Below are 16,538 nucleotides of genomic sequence, written 5' to 3'. Positions count from 1 at the left end.
ACACTTCCACTTTCACTCCCCTGCTTAACTGGAGCGTCCATGAGTACAGGAACCCTGACTGGTTTTGCTGATTCTTGTAACCCATTACCTACCACATGCCTGGCATGTGGAAGGTGGTGAATGAATGAATGAGGTCACCCTGAGGCTCTGGCTATCTGTTTAGCTAATCCTTCTCCCTTCACCAGTAGGCAGCTGGGGAGGAAGAAGGGACTTACAGCTTTCAATTCACAAATGAAGGAGGCTCTCTACCCCTCCCTTGAGAGCCAGCTGCCCCAGTTTCTGTGTTAACCACATCCCTCGGAGACACGTCATGGAGCTTGGCGTAAATAGATTTGGCTCCAGTGAGTCAGGTCACCAGGCCTGTTTTCACCACTGGCAGCCTGGATTTAGTGCTAGTGCTAAGTCGCGTCCCACTCTTTGCAACACTATGAACCGTAACCTGCCAGGCTCCTCTGTCCATGGGCTTCTCCAGGCAAGAATACTGGAGTGGGTTGCCATTTCCTCCTCTAGGGGATCTTCTCAACCCAGGGTTCGGACCCCGCATCTCAGGCATCTCCTGCATTGGCAGGCAACTTCTTTACCGCGAGAGCCACCTGGGAATACCCAACGTGGATATAAGTCACCGTCAACGTGGATATAAGTTGCCATCAGTGATTCTGCCATTGCCCCCAGTCTTGTCCATCATGCCATGTTCAGTGGCATGGCCAAGTCTGAGAACAGAACACTGTAGTCAGTAGGAAGGGCATCTCCACCTTCCAGACTCTGGATCCCACCAGCATCAAAGGGCTGATGCTGAGACAGCCTGTGGGGTCTTCACCACCCTTGGGTCTCACTTGAGAACAAGAGTTAACACGTCTTCTGCCCCTGTGCTAAGGGTCCCATGTTTGTGATGGGGCAACCAGGAGCAGTATGACCACTCCCCCTCGATTGCCAGCATGTCCTCTGGGCCTGGGACACTGGCCTCATGGAGAGACTCGTGACCGAAGTCCACATTCTCTATCCCTCTGGCAAGCTTGGGTGCAATGGGTGTGCTGCTGTCCAGAGGGTCATGCCTGCACCCAAGGGCATTGCCAAGTCTGTGGGCCAGACCATTCCTGAGCTGCATGGAATGATGTCTGCATGGTCTCCACCCCATGTAAGTCTAGCTCTGACTTATCATTTGGAGAAAGCTGTCACATACAACAGCAGCCAGAGAGTGGTGACTCTGGGGGTCCCTGAAAGGTGTCCAGGGCCACCCCGAGAACCAGGCTGTTCCTGCGACGTGAACAATAATGCCTCTTCCACCCTTCATGCTGGGGTTGGCATTGCCCCACGACCACTCCATCAGGCCCTTTCCTGATACGCAGAGGATGTATGGCTCCAACTGCAGCTGGGCCTCCTGATCCACAGGACTAATATCCCTGGACCCCAGCAGAGGAAGAGAGAGGCTCTCTGCTTTCGGGGATTCCCTACCCCACCTCTGCACCCAAAGAGTTGAGCGTGGCCGTCCTTGACACAGTCCCACCCCAGGCCCCGCAGGAAGGGACGGAACTTGAGGACCCCAATGTCGTCACATCCCAGCAGGATCCTCCAGGAGGTCCATGCCATCCTTCCCAGGGAAGAAAAGGAAGAAGAAAGGGAAAGAGATTATTCTCTATAGAATACATTCATTTTCCAGGTTCTCAATTCTCCCAGGCATCTTGGATTCAAAAAAGTTAAATGTGATACCAGTTTAAAAAAAAAAAAAATAGGAGAAAGCCTATGCTTTTCAAAAAGCACATCATCTGCAGAAGGAAAATCTCGTAGCACTGACTGAAGGCCTGTTCCTGGCTTGTGCAGTCTTCCTGGGGTTGTTGGGGCAGAAGAGGGAGAGGATAGGAGGTATGCATGGCCGGAGAAGGAGACGGGCCCACGTGGGGAGGGCAGAGCATGCAGCGGTTCAGAGGAACGGAGGAGGCGATTGGCGCCGCGTGAACCCGAAAACCAGGGCGCAGAGGTTGCAGGCAGGGGAAGATGCTTTCTTCACATTCCTAGAATGCCGAGTTCATCTGAGCCCACGGGACTGTTTCCATAGATTGCGATTTTTATGAATATTTACATGTTTATTAAAACATACTACAAAATGTTTAATTCAGTATCTTATGTAGTATTATTACTAAACATAAATCACATGCTTCTTACCAGTAATGAAACTGAGGCTGTTTCAGAAGGAGACGGTCCTGGGGGAAGCGGAGGAAAGGGGATATGGGAGGCTCCACCTGGGGCAAAAACCCAGAGCAGGGACATTAGCGATGAGGGAGCTGAGCCAGGGCCTTTCCTTGGCTTTGGACCCCTGTTGGCCCAATTTTTATAAAGACAGCACATAGGAAGATATGTTATATTACACAGTCATTCAGCGCGCGCGCACACACACACACACACACACATCACATTCTCACATTTATAGCTAGAATAAAAGTTTTCCACGATTCCTTCTCATGTGTTATGTGGCCAACATATGTTGATACTATCTGTCCTATTTTATTTTTAAATTCCAGCTATAGCTCTCTAAGTGGACTTCAGGACTTGCCTCCTCACCGTAGTAGCTTGGGACTCAAACAAAATTTGACTCAACCAAGGAGATGATTAAGGAAATGGGCTTGGGACTCCCCTGGCGGTCTAGCGGTTAAGACTCCACACTTCCAATGCAGGGGCACGAGTTCCATCCTGATCAGGGAACTAAGATCCCACATGCCACAAGGCACAACCCCCCCTCCCCCTCCGCCCCACAAAAAGGAAATAGACTTGGGACTAAACAGCCTTAGGTTTGAGTCCCAGTTTCCATGTCCACAGACTTGAGCAAGGCACCTCATTAGCCTTTGGAGCCTTGGTTTCGGCATGGCTGCAGCGAGGGTGTCCTTGTTGCATTGGGAGTGAAGTGAGTTCAGGCAGTTAACACAGAGCCTGGCATGTGTGAGCTTGTTGGTGGGGGCTGGTTGTTGTTAATGATGATGACTGCCCTCGTGGGCGGCTGTGCCCTGCTTGGGAAGCCAAACTCCGGAGCCAGACCACCTGAGCTCAGACCACAGATCTGCCCCTTAGGACCCGTGCATTCTTGAGTGCGTGATGTCAACTGCACCTCCCTTCATCTGTAACACAGGAACGGGAACAGAACCTTCCTCAAGGTGGGAGGGGGGAGGATTATGAGGATTAAAATAATGAATCCAGATAACAGGTTTAGAAGAGAGTTTGGCTCGTAGCCGGCACAGGGTAAATGATGGATAGAATCATCACCGTTACCATCATCATAATCTCATTTCATCCTCACGCACCCCTGTGAGATAAATGTTTTCCCCCATTTCACAGGAGGGTGCCCTGAGCTCTGGAGATACAGGCAATCTGCCCAAAGTCTCAGTGCTGACTCAGAGGTACAGTTGGGATTGCAGGTTGGTTTACAGAGCGGCTCAGAGCTCTGGAGGGCGTGGAGTATTTCTCGGGAAGCACAGGGACACCCCTGCCCCTGCCCTGCAAACCAGGGAGTGTGAATTGGCAGGTTGGTACAATCAGTCGACACGTCACCTAGAACTTGCCGGGGCTCCACACTGAGGACATTGCGTTGTCTTTGTTCAAGATGACACAGCACAAAATCCTCCCCAGTGAACTAATGGTGTTTGAAATGATCCTCTTGGCAACATCTCTCCCAGCAAAATTGTATCACCTCTTCATCATCTCCTGATCATTGCCTCCCAACCATGGTTGGAGGCTGAGTGCCCAGGGACACAGTCCTTGTACCAGGACTTCAGGCATCTCCCATCTCCCACCCCACACTCTAGTTGGAGCCTTGGAGACAATCCAAGATGTGTCTCCCCTAAGTGCTGGAGCCAGCCCCACCTGAACCCCACGGACTGAAACTGGGGAGGGAGAGGAAGAATATTAATGTGATGTCCTCAGAAGGAAGGAAAATGGGTGTCGGGTAGCCAAAGCCAACCAGTATCTGCCTTTCTGGGTTTCTGGGGTTGCCTTTAAAGCAAAGAAAAGAGTAGGTCTCCATCCAGCAGTAGAAATGGTGCCAGCTGACATCTAGTCATGGGCCTAGCTCAAGCACATTCTTTCTGTCTCTTTGGTCTCCTTTTCTCCATCTGTACAATGGGTGGGGGGATGGATTCCACCCTGATGTTTCAGGATGCTATAGATTGTATATACATAGTCCTTCAGTTAGTACCTGGAGACAAAGCACACCCAGAGAAGGTTTTTCAAGAAGGAAAGCGCTACATTGATGTGGCTTGGATAAGCTTGTGTGCTTGAGAAAGTCCCTGACAGCAACTCCGTGAGTTTCTTCCCCCTCAACCTGGCGTCTGAAGTCACAGCTTCTGGGGACCATCTCCCTGACAGCTCAAGTCCTTCAAATGTTTTTTTCCCCTCCAGGCATCACCACATCGGCTCGGAGTGTGTCCCAGCTCTTTGCAAGGTGAGTACCCTTGCCTTAGCTTCCTCTCACTCTCTCTCCCTTTTCTCCTTGGAGGCAGAGGCTCTGGAGCCAGACTCCCTGGAGAGGAATCCCAGTGATGCTCTTAACTGGTTGAGCGACCTTGAACAAATGACCGCCACTTCCCCAGGCCTCAGTCTCCCCATCTGGAGAAAGGGAACAATCCTGATGTCTGTTTCACATAAAAGACACTTAGAATGGGGTCTGGAATAGACTGTTCCGGGAGTGTTGGCTGTTGTTTTCTTCTTCTTTTTTCAATCTTTTCTTCCTTTCCTTCCTGTCCTTTCCTAACATAGATTTTCTCCATTCCTGTCTCCCTCTTGCTTCTCTATCTCTCCCTCTCTGTTTTTCCTTCCTCCCTTTCCTCTCTCTTATCTCTCTCTCCTCCTTCTTCCCTTCTTCCTGCTCCAATATTCACCCAACACTACTTGATAACCAAATCTCCTAGGAGCTCTGGAGACTTGCAGGATCAATGAGACACAGCCCCTACCCTCGGAGAGCTTCCAGTGTAGTGGGAAATGGACCAGTAAATCAGAGATCTCAATATGGTGAACAGTACAAATGCTCCACCAGAGCTGCGTCCAGGGGTCGGTGGGAGCCTGGTGATGGACAGGGCTTACCCAAGGCAATTGGGGAGCTGCCTTGTCTGCACCCCGCAGTGTGAGAAGCCCCAGCCTTGACAGGACGGTCAGCATGGCCCTCCTCTGAATACTCACCTCCTCCATAGCTGGATATTCTCTTCCCCAGACAACTCCAGAGAAGCTGTTTATAAGGAACACACTTTCTCAGCCTTCCTTTCCCTCCAGAAGATGTTTTGGGGGTTGTCAGTAGCAACTGAGGTCTATTAAATCTACCTAACTTGTTTTATGGCCTTAGGGTTAGAGAGCTTCCTTGTCCTCTCTCTGGCTTTTCATTTGAGCCCCAGGTTATTCCAAGAAATTCATATCAGTTTTGATGGGAAGCAGGAATTGATCATCTTGGATTTCCACCTTCTACTTCCAGACAGGTGTAAATTGGGAACATTTCAAATAAAATTCTCTGCTCAGTGCTAAGTCCCATGCTCTGGATGTGTTTCCAGGCACCTCATAGGGTGGGAGTCTTGACTGATGAAACACCTTCCAATACTGGATCTGGAGTCTCCAGCTCAAGCGACTTTCTTATGCATCTTGGAACAAATTCCCTGACCCTTTGGCACAGAAGTTGTCAAAAAGAAAGGGGGCCTGAGAACATCTTTTTATAATTCTGTGAATTTTTACATCTGTCTCGTACATGCCATTAGGCTTCATATGTAGGAGAAACTCTGGAAATGAGAAGGTTTTACTGTATTAATGTGATCAAAAGGGAATCAGATACCAGTTTGGGAATTTCATTACCATCCACTGATAAACTCATGGTCAGAATGATTAGCTACAGTTTGTCAAGTTGCACAGAACTTTAGAGTCTGGGTTTTTGACCTAAAGGGCCTGGGTGTCCTAGTGGAGTGGTTAAGGATGTGGCCTCTGGAACCAGGGTTCAAATTGTGGATCAGCTGTGTGCATTCTCTCTGCCTCAGTTTTCTTATCTGTAAAATGGGGATGGGAATAGTAACTGCCTCCAAGGGTTGTCACAGTTGCTATGAGATTTAAATGAGCCAGTTCACATACAGTAATCAGGACAGTGTCTGGCGTATCATAGGCCCAAGAATTGTCAGTGTTTTTTATCACAGGAAGGACTGCTGAGGACAATGTGAGAGTCAGAAGAAATTCTCAAATCCAGATGAATACAGCGCCCAGAAGAGCAGACCCAGGCTTTCCAAAGCATCTGCTGTGCAAGAGAAGGGGGAGATAAGGAGTGTGTATATTCATGTGTGAATCTCTCCTAGTTTTAAAATATTGGCGACTCCAAATTAAGAAAAAGACTGCACTGACCAAAGAAATTGCATCTGTAAATTCACCGTCTTGTCCCCATCCGGTTAGAATGAGCTAACCTTGACTTTATTTATTGCTGCCTACAAGACTGAGTCAGTCCCAGGCCTGTCCCTGAGCAGCAGCAAAGCTCCATGGTTACAAGTGTGGGCTCAGGAGTCAGACTTCTAGGTTCAGATCCTGGATTTCCTGCTTTCTAGCCATGACTTCTGGTCTCTGAGCTCAGTTTTCTCTTCTCTAAAATGGGAGTTAGCAGAGCCTCTACCCCAGGGAGTTGATACCAGTATGTGATGTGACATAGACCACGTCAGGCCTGTGAGACACAATTCCTAGCCTGTGGTCAGAGCTCAGTGGTTACTAGCGGTCATTGTGTTACGGGCGTCGTAGGTCAGCAGCCCTTTATTTACTTTTTTAGGATTTTTTCCTAGTATTATTTATTTTTGGTTACACTGGGTCTTCATCGCCGCTCTCAGCCTTTCTCTGGTTGGGACAAGCAGGGGCTAATCTCTAGTTGCGGTGTATGGGCTTCTCTTTGCAGGAAACGTGGGCTCAGTAGTTGTGGCACGTGGGCTTTATTGCCCCGTGGCATGTGGGATCGTCCCAGACCAGAGATCAAACCCATGTCTCCCACATTTGCAGGCAGATTCTTAACCACTAGACTGCCAGGGAAGTCCCTCAGTGGCCCTTTAAATCCTAGCCCTTCATGGAACCAATTATTCATCTTGAAGTAAGGGATTCATTTGTGTTCTTTGGTTGCAAGTAAGACAAATAGACCCCAGCTGTATTCAGATGCTCAGATGTGCCCAACTCTTTGTGACCCAGAGGACCTAGTCCCCTCTGTCCATAGGCATCTCCAGGCAATAATACTGGGGTAGATTGCCATTTCCTCTTCCAGGGCATCTTCCCAACCCAGGGATAGAACCTGCATCTCTTACGTCTCCTGCATCGGCAGGCAGATTCTTTCCACTAGCACCACCTGGGAAGCCCAGACCCCAGCCAATGTAAGCCCGAAAGGGGTTGTTGTTTTTTGTTGTTTTTTGTTGTTTTTTTTTTTTTTTTTTTTTTTTGGAGGATCTGGAGTAGCTCACAGTGAAATCAAAACTGGAATAATCAGGTCTTGAGAAAGACCCAGAATAAGACCGCTTCTGGGATCCAAGCAATAGGAAGGGAATAAAAACAGTCTTTTTAGAATGTGGTTGTTGGAATGAATTATTCAGCCCAGGATTTCAGTTCCCAGAATAGAATCTGATTGGATAATCTTGCACCTTATGCCCACCCCGTGGCCCAGAGCAGGGCATCTTGACTGGCAACCCTGTCAAAGCTGTATCAGTTGGGAATGTGTCTAAATAAAGGTAGAAAGTCACAGCGGAATGGGCTCTACTGTAGTAATCAATAAACCCTGGTCCCAGTGGATTAACACAACAAAGGTCTGTTTCTTGCATAAAGCCCAGGGATCTCATGGACCTCTCCAAGGCAGCGCTCCTCCACAGGCTGACTCGGGGTTCCAGGGTACAACCCTGCTGGCTCCGCCCTCTCAGCTGGCACCCTCCACAGTTGCTGCTGAAAGAGGAGAGAGGGCAGCAGGTCTCAAGGAGACTGTTTTATTGGCTAAACCGCTCTGTTGAGCAGAATCCAGTCACGTGGTTGAATCTGACTGCAAGGGACCCAGGAAGTGTCATTTTCCTGGTGCCCAGGAAAGGAAACTGAAATAGGACCTGATGAACATGTAGGTTGTCTCTTTCCTGGAAAGAGTACATGGTGGTCCAGGGACGAGAACTAGTACTTTCATTGCTGGGACCGGAGTTCCTGATCAGGGAGGAAAGATCCCAAAAGTCGCAAGGCCAAAAAAATAAAAAATACCCAAAGGGAAATAGTGGTAGTGGTGATACCAGGAGGGAGGGATGTGCTAGGTTGGGCTTGGAAATTTAATCTTCTTTCTTCCACGCAGACCTTGCCCGCGTGTTCTACCCGGTCAGCCTCCCTCGGCCATGGCAGCCTACGGCCAGACACAGTACAGTGCAGGGATCCAGCAAGCTACCCCCTACACGGCTTACCCGCCTCCAGCACAAGCCTATGGAATCCCTTCTTACAGTGAGTACCTGACCAAGCCCTTGCTTTCCCCGGGATCCCTAACATCATGGTCTTCATTCTGCCCAGATGCTTCAGTTAAATGCAGAAAGAGACAGGCAGCCAGCCTGATTTTGGATTGGAGATAGAGAAGAAGGACAGACACTTTCAAAACAGTTCAAGTTCTAGAGACTATGTCAAGGCCTCTTTTGATTGCAAGGGTAAGAAACTTAACCCAAGCTGGCTTAGAGAAAATGGAAATTTAATGATTCACATACTGGTAAGCTTGGGGACATGGCTGATATCAGGTATGGCTGGATCCAGGTGCTCAGAGGAAAATGTCTCTCTCCATTTTCTGATGTTTTCCTCTGAGTTATCTTTACTTCTACCTGGGTTCTGCCAAGATAATCTAGAACTGAGATAAGGTGGCCCTTGGATATTTTTTAACCTATAAAATATACATGACATTTGAAAAATTAATTGCCAGTTTTTAAATGGAAAGTGTTTACATAGAAATTCATATTTCTAATGTCTTTGAAAAAAAAAAAAACAACAGATGACTGGGCAGCACTGGACCCACATTTTTGCGTCAAAAGTAGGTAACTGTGTGGGGCTGACCTTGTTAGCCTTTGTTGGCCACAGTCCTCTCCTAGCCCTCATTACTCACTTAAATTAGCTGCCCGAAGACATTTAAGCTTTCAACCCCTGGCCTAGAGGGAGAAAAAACAAATGAACTTTTAAAAATTGTAGCTTAAAGTAATTTCAAATTATGATTCATGGGATAAAGGAAGATAAGATCGTGAAATGGAACAGAACAAGGAAGATTTAACTTAGGTTCCAGCTCCAAGGAAGGTCTTTTACACAAGGAGCTGTCATCTGAGAACTGAGAGATGACCGTTAGTGAGCACGGGAAGAGAGGCATCCAGGCAGAGGATGCCTGGGAATCCTGGGGAGATGGATTTGGCAAACCCCAAAAGCCCCATGGCTGGAACACAGGACCTAGATGAGACAGGCGAGATGGGCAGTCTTAGCACCTGGAGAGGACTTTATTCCAGTGAAACAGGAACTTATTGGCAGGTCTATAAACATAGGGCTATCTGATGCAATCTGGGGTTTTTAAAGATCACTTTGGGGCTTCTCTGGTGGTCCAGTGATTAAGAATCCACTTTGCAATCAAGGGACACTGGTTCAGTCCCTGATCCGGCAAGATCCCTCATGCCTCACAGCAACTAAGCCCATGCGCCACAACTACTAAGCCAGCACTCTAGAGCCCACTCGCTGCAACTGCCAAAGCCGCCTGCCTAGAGCCTGTGCTCTGCAACAAGAGACGCCACTGCAGTGAGAAGCCCCACACGACAATGAAGAGTAGCCCCTGCTTGCCGTCATTTGAGAAAGCCTGCGAGCAGCAACAGAGACCCACCACAGCCAAAAAGTAAATAAATGTATCTTTAAAAAAAAAAAAAAAAAAAGATCACTTTGGCTGCTGTGGGGAGATTGGATTGGAGAGAAGCAAGAGGAGAAACAGGAAGGCAGGTTGGGAGACTGGTGAAGCCTGGAGTGGAGTGATGGTAGAAGCCTGCTGGGGGCAGTAGACAGACAGAGATAGACATGTTCAAGAACAGTTGTGGCTTTAGGAGTGACAACTCATGGGACACTGGGTCGCGCATCCATCAGAGACACCATCACTGAGATGCTGTGTCTTTGAGATGCTGTATCACTGAGATGCTGCCGCCCACAGTCCGCAGGGCTCTGTATCCACTCATTCTTTTAAGCCCCCACTCAACTCTCCAAGGAAGGTCCAATCATTATCCTCTTTCAAGGGGTAAATAAATAGAGGCTCAGAGAGGATAAATAACTCGCCCAGGGTCCTCCAGTTGGTCAGTGGTAGAGGTGGAATTACACTCAGCAGCCTGGGCTCTGGAGTCCAAGCCCCTCACCACTGAGCTCTGCTGCCTGAACACACATTCCAGAAATCCTGGGGGATTACCTGTGATGGACCTCGGCCAACTGGTGTGGGCATCTTTTCTAACTTCTGTCCCTCCTGTGCCAGAAGACGGGTGATAAAATCACAGGTGAGTCACCTGCCTGGCTGACAGTCAAGACACATGAAACCGGATTATTTTTCAGTATAAAAGAGAACCCTAGCCCTGCTTCCAGACAAAACATGGCATCCGGTGGAAATTAATTTGGTCCAAAGTCATTTTTCAGTCCCAGTTACTTTCAGAGGCTCTCTGCCCTCAGAATATAGCATAAGGGGCAAGGCCACATGTCCTGGGTTCACACCCTACCTCTGCCCCTTAGCTGGTCCTAAGACCCAGGGCGAGTCACCTCCTTCATACAATGGGAGTGATACTAAGTCTGGCTTCCTAACCATTGTTGTTGCTGTAAATGGGATCATCTGCATCCAGTATCAGCTACTTTTTTCTTTAAGGGGCCAGTTCCTAAGTATTTTCAGCTTTCTGGGCCATGCAGTCTCTGTCTCAGCCACTCAGCACTGCCGTTGGAGCATGAAACCAGCCAGACAATATGTGAACTAATGAATGTGTCTGTGTTCTAATAAAGCTTTATTTACACAAAAAAACAGTGGGCCACAGTGGGTCCACGGACCACAACGTGTCAGCCTTTGATCTATATTAAGGGCTTAGCTCATGAGGCCTGGCCCAAGGGAAACGTTCAGTCAATACAGTAGCAGCCAGGCTGCCATACACCTGATATGTCCACATCACTGAGTAATGACAGGTGGGCTGAAAAGCCCTTTCCTTTCACACATGCCTGTGCCCGAGCAAGCGGTGTTTGCTCACTGTCTGGACAAACCTTGTTGAATCTTGTTAGGAAACTTTTCTCCTTGCTCCTTGGCAAATAGCGTTATTACCTTTGTTTAAATAGCTGCAGGGAAATAATAACACAGTTGAGCAAACCAGAGGCAAGGAGGTCAGGAGTGTGGAGTACTTTTTTCTCAATTTGTTATGCAAACATAATGTTATGCAACTTTTAAGACATATGTAAAAGAGTAGCACTATAAATAACCGTGAGCTGACCATCCAACATGAAAAATAAAGGGAGGTTATCTCCCTTTCTTGTCAAATACCCACATCCCTGGATTTGCTGGTTACTGTCCCTTTCGCTTTATTAATATCATTGCTCTGCCTTTCTTTGGAATGCTATGTGTGCTTGGGCGTGTCCAGCTCTTTGCGACCCCATGGACTGTAGCCCTCCAGGCTCCTCTATCCATGGGATTTTCCAAACAAGAGTACTGGAGCGGGTTGCTGTTTCCTTATCCAGGGGACCTTCCCGACCCAGGGGTCAAAACTGTGTCTCCTGCATTGGCAGGTGAGTTCTTTACCAGTGTGCCACCTGGGAAGGCCTTATGTAGGGTAGAGGTTGGCACACTTTTTCTGTAAAGAGCCTGATAATAAGTATTTTGGGCTTTGTAGGCCATACAGTGTCTATCAAAGCTACTCAAGTCTACCCTGTATTTTGATAACAGCCACAGATAATACATAATTGAATGGGTGTACAGGCATGCCTTGTTTTACAGCATTTTGCTCTCTTATGATTCACAGATACTGTGGGGGTTTTGTTTTGTTTTGTTTTGTTAACAAATTGAAGGGTCGTGGCATCCGTGCTTTGAGCTAGTCTGTCAGGGCCATTTTTACAACATTTGCTCACTTCATGTCTCTGTGTTACATATTGGCAATATTTTGGACTTTTGCATCATTACTATATTTGTTATGGTAATCGGTCATCAGTGACCTTTGGTGTTATTATTGGATTGTTTGGGGGCTCCATGAAACGGGCCACATACGATGGCAGATTTAGTCAACCAGTGTTGTGTTCTGACTGGCCACCAGCTGGCCGTTCCCTCATTTCTTTCCCTCTCCTCAGACTTCCCCGTTCCCTGACACACAACAATATGGAATTAGGTCAACTAATAACCCTTCGGTGGCCTCAAAGTGTTCAATTGGAAAAAAAAAAGTCACACGTCTCTCACTTTAAATTGTAAAAATGCTAGAAATGATTAAACTGAGGAAGTCCTGTTGAAAGCCTAGACGGGGGACAGCGAGGCTCCGGCACCAGTTAGCCAAGTTCCTGTTGTAAGTGTCAGTGAAGTCGTGCACCATCTACTGCATAAAATCCCTTCACACCCATTACTGAGAGGCATCAAGAGAAAGCAAAGAAAACCTAGACTTCAGAGTTACCTGCTAATCGCAAGACTCTGATTAAGTGGCCTGGTTTTCTGAACCTCAGTTTCCACATCTTTAAAATGGGGAGAAACTTCCCTGGTGGTTCAGTGGTTAAGGTACCATGCTTGCACTGCAGGGGGTGCAGGTTCGATTCCTGGTCTGGGAACTAAGCTCCCATATGCCTGCCTCTCAGTTTGGCAAAAATAAATAAATAAAATAAAATAAAATGGGGAAAGTCATGTTGCCTATTTCATGGGATTGTTGTGAGTACCTCATTCACAGCTTTAGATATTCATTCATTCCCCTTCTTTTCATCTCCCAGCAATCCTGCCAGTGGGAATCAGCATCTTATTTCATAAGGGAGAGGGTTGGAGGAGAAACTGTCCAGGTCACCAAGTAATGAAGCAAACCGTCAGTCCTGGGCTCCTGCCCAGACCACTTGAGTCAGAATCCATTGTTTTTTACCACATTAAGCATTCTCTTTATTTATGGGGGTGAATGGGTGAGAAGGAGGGGAATCGTAACTACAAAACCATCCCCAGAACTAGCAGTGTCCTTTTTAAAAAATGCAAATTTAAATAGTATTGAAATACTGTTTTACACCTATAAGATAAAGATAAGCAATGTAAGAGTAAATAAGCAAATAAGAATGTAGAGTCAGGCAGGAAGCTGACCACATGTGCAAAAGATGAGATCCACTTAGCCTGCCTTTCCCTTTCTCACTCTTGAACATGTCCTAGGATGTAAAAACAAATAAAAACACCCAAAAAAACTGCGGTGAAAAACAGCACCTTTACAAACCAGCCTCCATGTCTCAGAGACAGTATGGGAACCATGGTGACCTGGGAAACTCACAAATTGGGGAGCTTCTGGAGACAGTGTATTGTCATGTGGGAACATGGTCATGAGGTTTCTAGATCATCCTGTTGCTTAAGAGAGGCCGTAAGTCTAGATTTTGGGGGTGAAATCTCCTGATTTTTAAACAAAAGCAACCAATTTCAGGTTTTCCTTTAAAATACACAGGCCAAGAAGGACACGTGGGACTGAGTTAGAGCTGAAATCGTGCTGTCTTGATTCCGTAGCTCTTCTGCAGGTGACAAGGAAGCATCCTAATTGTGTGTGCCTGGTGCTTCTCTTTCCCCTTCCAAGGCATCAAGACAGAAGACAGCTTGAACCATTCCCCCGGCCAGAGTGGCTTCCTCAGCTATGGCTCCAGCTTCAGCACCCCAGCCTCTGGACAGAGCCCGTACACCTACCAGATGCATGGTGAGTGTAGTGCTGCGCCCCTCCCTGCCGTCTCTAAGGCACTGCCTGAGTCGGGTGTCCAGTCATTCATTCATTTATTCAACAGCTTTATTGAGTACCTACTATGTGCCAGGACCTATCTCAAGTAGCGGAGTTGCAGTGGTGGGCAGAGGAGATAACGACTTCTGCCCTCATGGCAATTACAAGGGCAGGAGAGAGAGACTGACAATTAAACAAGGCAGCAAATAGCAAATGGCTAATTTCAGAAGGGGGTGAATGCAATGAAGCCAATAAACGTGGTGTTGGGACAGAGAGTGATGAATAGTTGAGGGGTCCGGAGAGGTGGGAGAGGTAACTTTAATAGTCATCAAGAAGGCTCTTGGAAGATGTGACATTGGACGGAGGCCTAAGTATGAGGCAGAACCAGCCCTGCGCAGACCAGGGGGAAGAGCATGCCTGGCAGAAGGAACAGCCTGTGCCAAAGCTCTGTGGAGGGGGCGGGGGAGTGTCTTAATGTGTTTAGGGCACAAAATAGGGGCCAGTAGGGCTGGAGCAGCATTAGGAGGATATAAGAGGAGAGAGTCTGGGGGAGAGCAGGGCTAAAGCATGCAGGGCCTTGAGGGCAGAGGGGAGGTGTTGGCTTTGATTTGAAGTGTGATGGGACAGGCAAGTCCATTGTAGACTCAGAGAAGTGACAGGTGTTGGGAATACTGGACAGCAGGTAAAAGCGTTGTTATTCCAGGCAGGAGGTTCCAGGCTCCGCATCCCCATTGGGCAACCTTAGAAAGGGAAGAAACTCCAATGTAATTCCCACCAACCCCACGTACCCTAAGGAACTGGCCTGCTGCATTCTCCTGTTCCCACATGTCACCATCCAAAGGCCCCTTCCCTTCTCCGGTGCCCTGTGGGGAGTGTGTCGGAGCTGATACATGGAGTAGAGGGCTGATGGCAGTAATTTGGGGCATCCTCACCCTGGTATTCTTTTTTTCCTTCTTGAAAGCTGGTACAAATGACCACCAAGAGTCTGAAAAGTAATGTGCAAAATTAAAAGAGTAATGACAAGGTGGTGGGCTAATGCATGATGCTACATTTCTTTGAAAAAAAAATCTTTGCAAGTTTTGCTGCTTTGTCTTTTTAATTAAGGAAACAATTTAAATGGATGTTAAGGGCATCCTTTCAGGAAAAGGCATTATGAAGAGACAGCAAATGATCTTGGGGGTATGTAAGAGAAAGGAGGTGATGAGCATTAATGCCCAGACATTGGAAGACTGTCCATGTAAAGATTTGAAGTAGAGTTTGTTGATGACACCATCAGCTAATGTTAACCTAACATTCACCACATGCCACGCAAACTGGCTTATGATCTCATACAACCTTCATGACACTCCACAAAGTGTTGGTTCTAGTATTATCCCCCATTTTACAGGAGACAGAACTGAGTCATAGAGGGATTGCCTGACCCGCCCAGCATCACTGCAAGGAGCTTAGATTTTACTGCAAGTGCCATGAGAAACAGGCTGCAAGAAGTGTCTTGGGGGCCTGGTGGATTCCCAGCCCCAAACCTGACTCAAAGCCTGCTCTTCACTGTGGTACCTCCTGCCTCCTCTGCTTCTGTTGGCACCTCTGTCTCCCTGGAGGTCTTTTCTGAGTCCCACTGAAGGGGATAAGGTGCTGGGACCCATCTTCAAGTGGGGACTAAACGATAGCACAATCCTTATCATAAAGGCTTGTGAAGACCCTGAACTTGAACTTATATTTGAATTGATCTTAACTGTGGTGTTGGAGAAGACTCCTGAGAGTCCCTTGGACTGCAAGGAGATCCAACCAGTCCATTCTAAAGGAGATCAGTCCTGGGTGTTCTTTGGAAGGAATGATGCTAAAGCTGAAACTCCAGTACTTTGGCCACCTCATGTGAAGAGTTGACTCATTGGAAAAGACTGTGATGCTGAGAGGGATTGGGGGCAGGAGGAAAAGGGGATGACAGAGGATGAGATGGCTGGATGGCATCACCAACTCAATGGACGTGAGTTTGAGTGAACTCCGGGAGTTGGTGATGGACAGGGATGCCTGGCGTGCTGTGATTCATGGGGTCGCAGAGTCGGACATGACTGAGCGACTGAACTGAACTGAACTGAACTAACCATCTTAACCAGTTCTTTTTTCAGCTTTTCTGATAGAAATGTATGTGACTGTCTCAGGGCCTTTAAGGAGACAGACAATGAGCAATTAAATAAGTCGATCATAACAGATTGTGCTAAATCGTGTAAAGAACCAAACAGGGTGCTGTGATGGGCCTTGATGAAGGGAGTGGTGATGGACATTGCCCAGATGGTCAGGAGGCCTGAGTGATGGAAAGGAACCAGCCTGTGAATAGCTGGAGGCTGGACAGCCCAGGCAGAGGGACTAGCGGGAGCAAAGGTCTGGAGGCAGGAAAAGGCTTGCAGTATTGAAAGACTCCAATGGAGACTTGAATCTGGGGGTAGTGAGAAAGGGATATGAGACTGGAAAGTGAAGCAGGAGGCACCCCTGGACTGGGACGTAGAGAATATGTTATTTCTTCTCTGGTCCTTACAGAAGTTACAGGAGGCAGGCTCCATCAACGCTGCTTCAAACACAGTGAACATGAGGAAGTGGCTTGCCCAAGGGCCAGGAAGTGATGAGAGCTGGGATTCAGAGTAGAGTTCCCCAGCCTGT

The 16,538-nt window shown here is 47.8% G+C and overlaps 1 protein-coding gene across 1 annotated transcript in view; it reads left to right on the top strand.

The window, feature by feature from the left end:
- EYA2 (EYA transcriptional coactivator and phosphatase 2) overlaps window positions 1-16,538 on the top strand; it is a 235,240-nt gene that overhangs the window by 72,998 nt on the left and 145,704 nt on the right. Inside the window, exons 3-5 of the mRNA XM_044927574.2 lie at window positions 4,384-4,426; window positions 8,297-8,439; window positions 13,749-13,865. Coding sequence (XP_044783509.2) covers window positions 4,384-4,426; window positions 8,297-8,439; window positions 13,749-13,865 — 303 coding nt within the window. The remainder of the gene's footprint in view (window positions 1-4,383; window positions 4,427-8,296; window positions 8,440-13,748; window positions 13,866-16,538) is intronic.

The sequence above is a fragment of the Bubalus bubalis genome, chromosome 14, assembly GCF_019923935.1.
Source record: "Bubalus bubalis isolate 160015118507 breed Murrah chromosome 14, NDDB_SH_1, whole genome shotgun sequence".
Classification (NCBI taxonomy): domain Eukaryota; kingdom Metazoa; phylum Chordata; class Mammalia; order Artiodactyla; family Bovidae; genus Bubalus; species Bubalus bubalis.
Note: the sequence above shows the minus strand (reverse complement) of the source record. Positions and strands in the feature narration are given on the sequence as shown.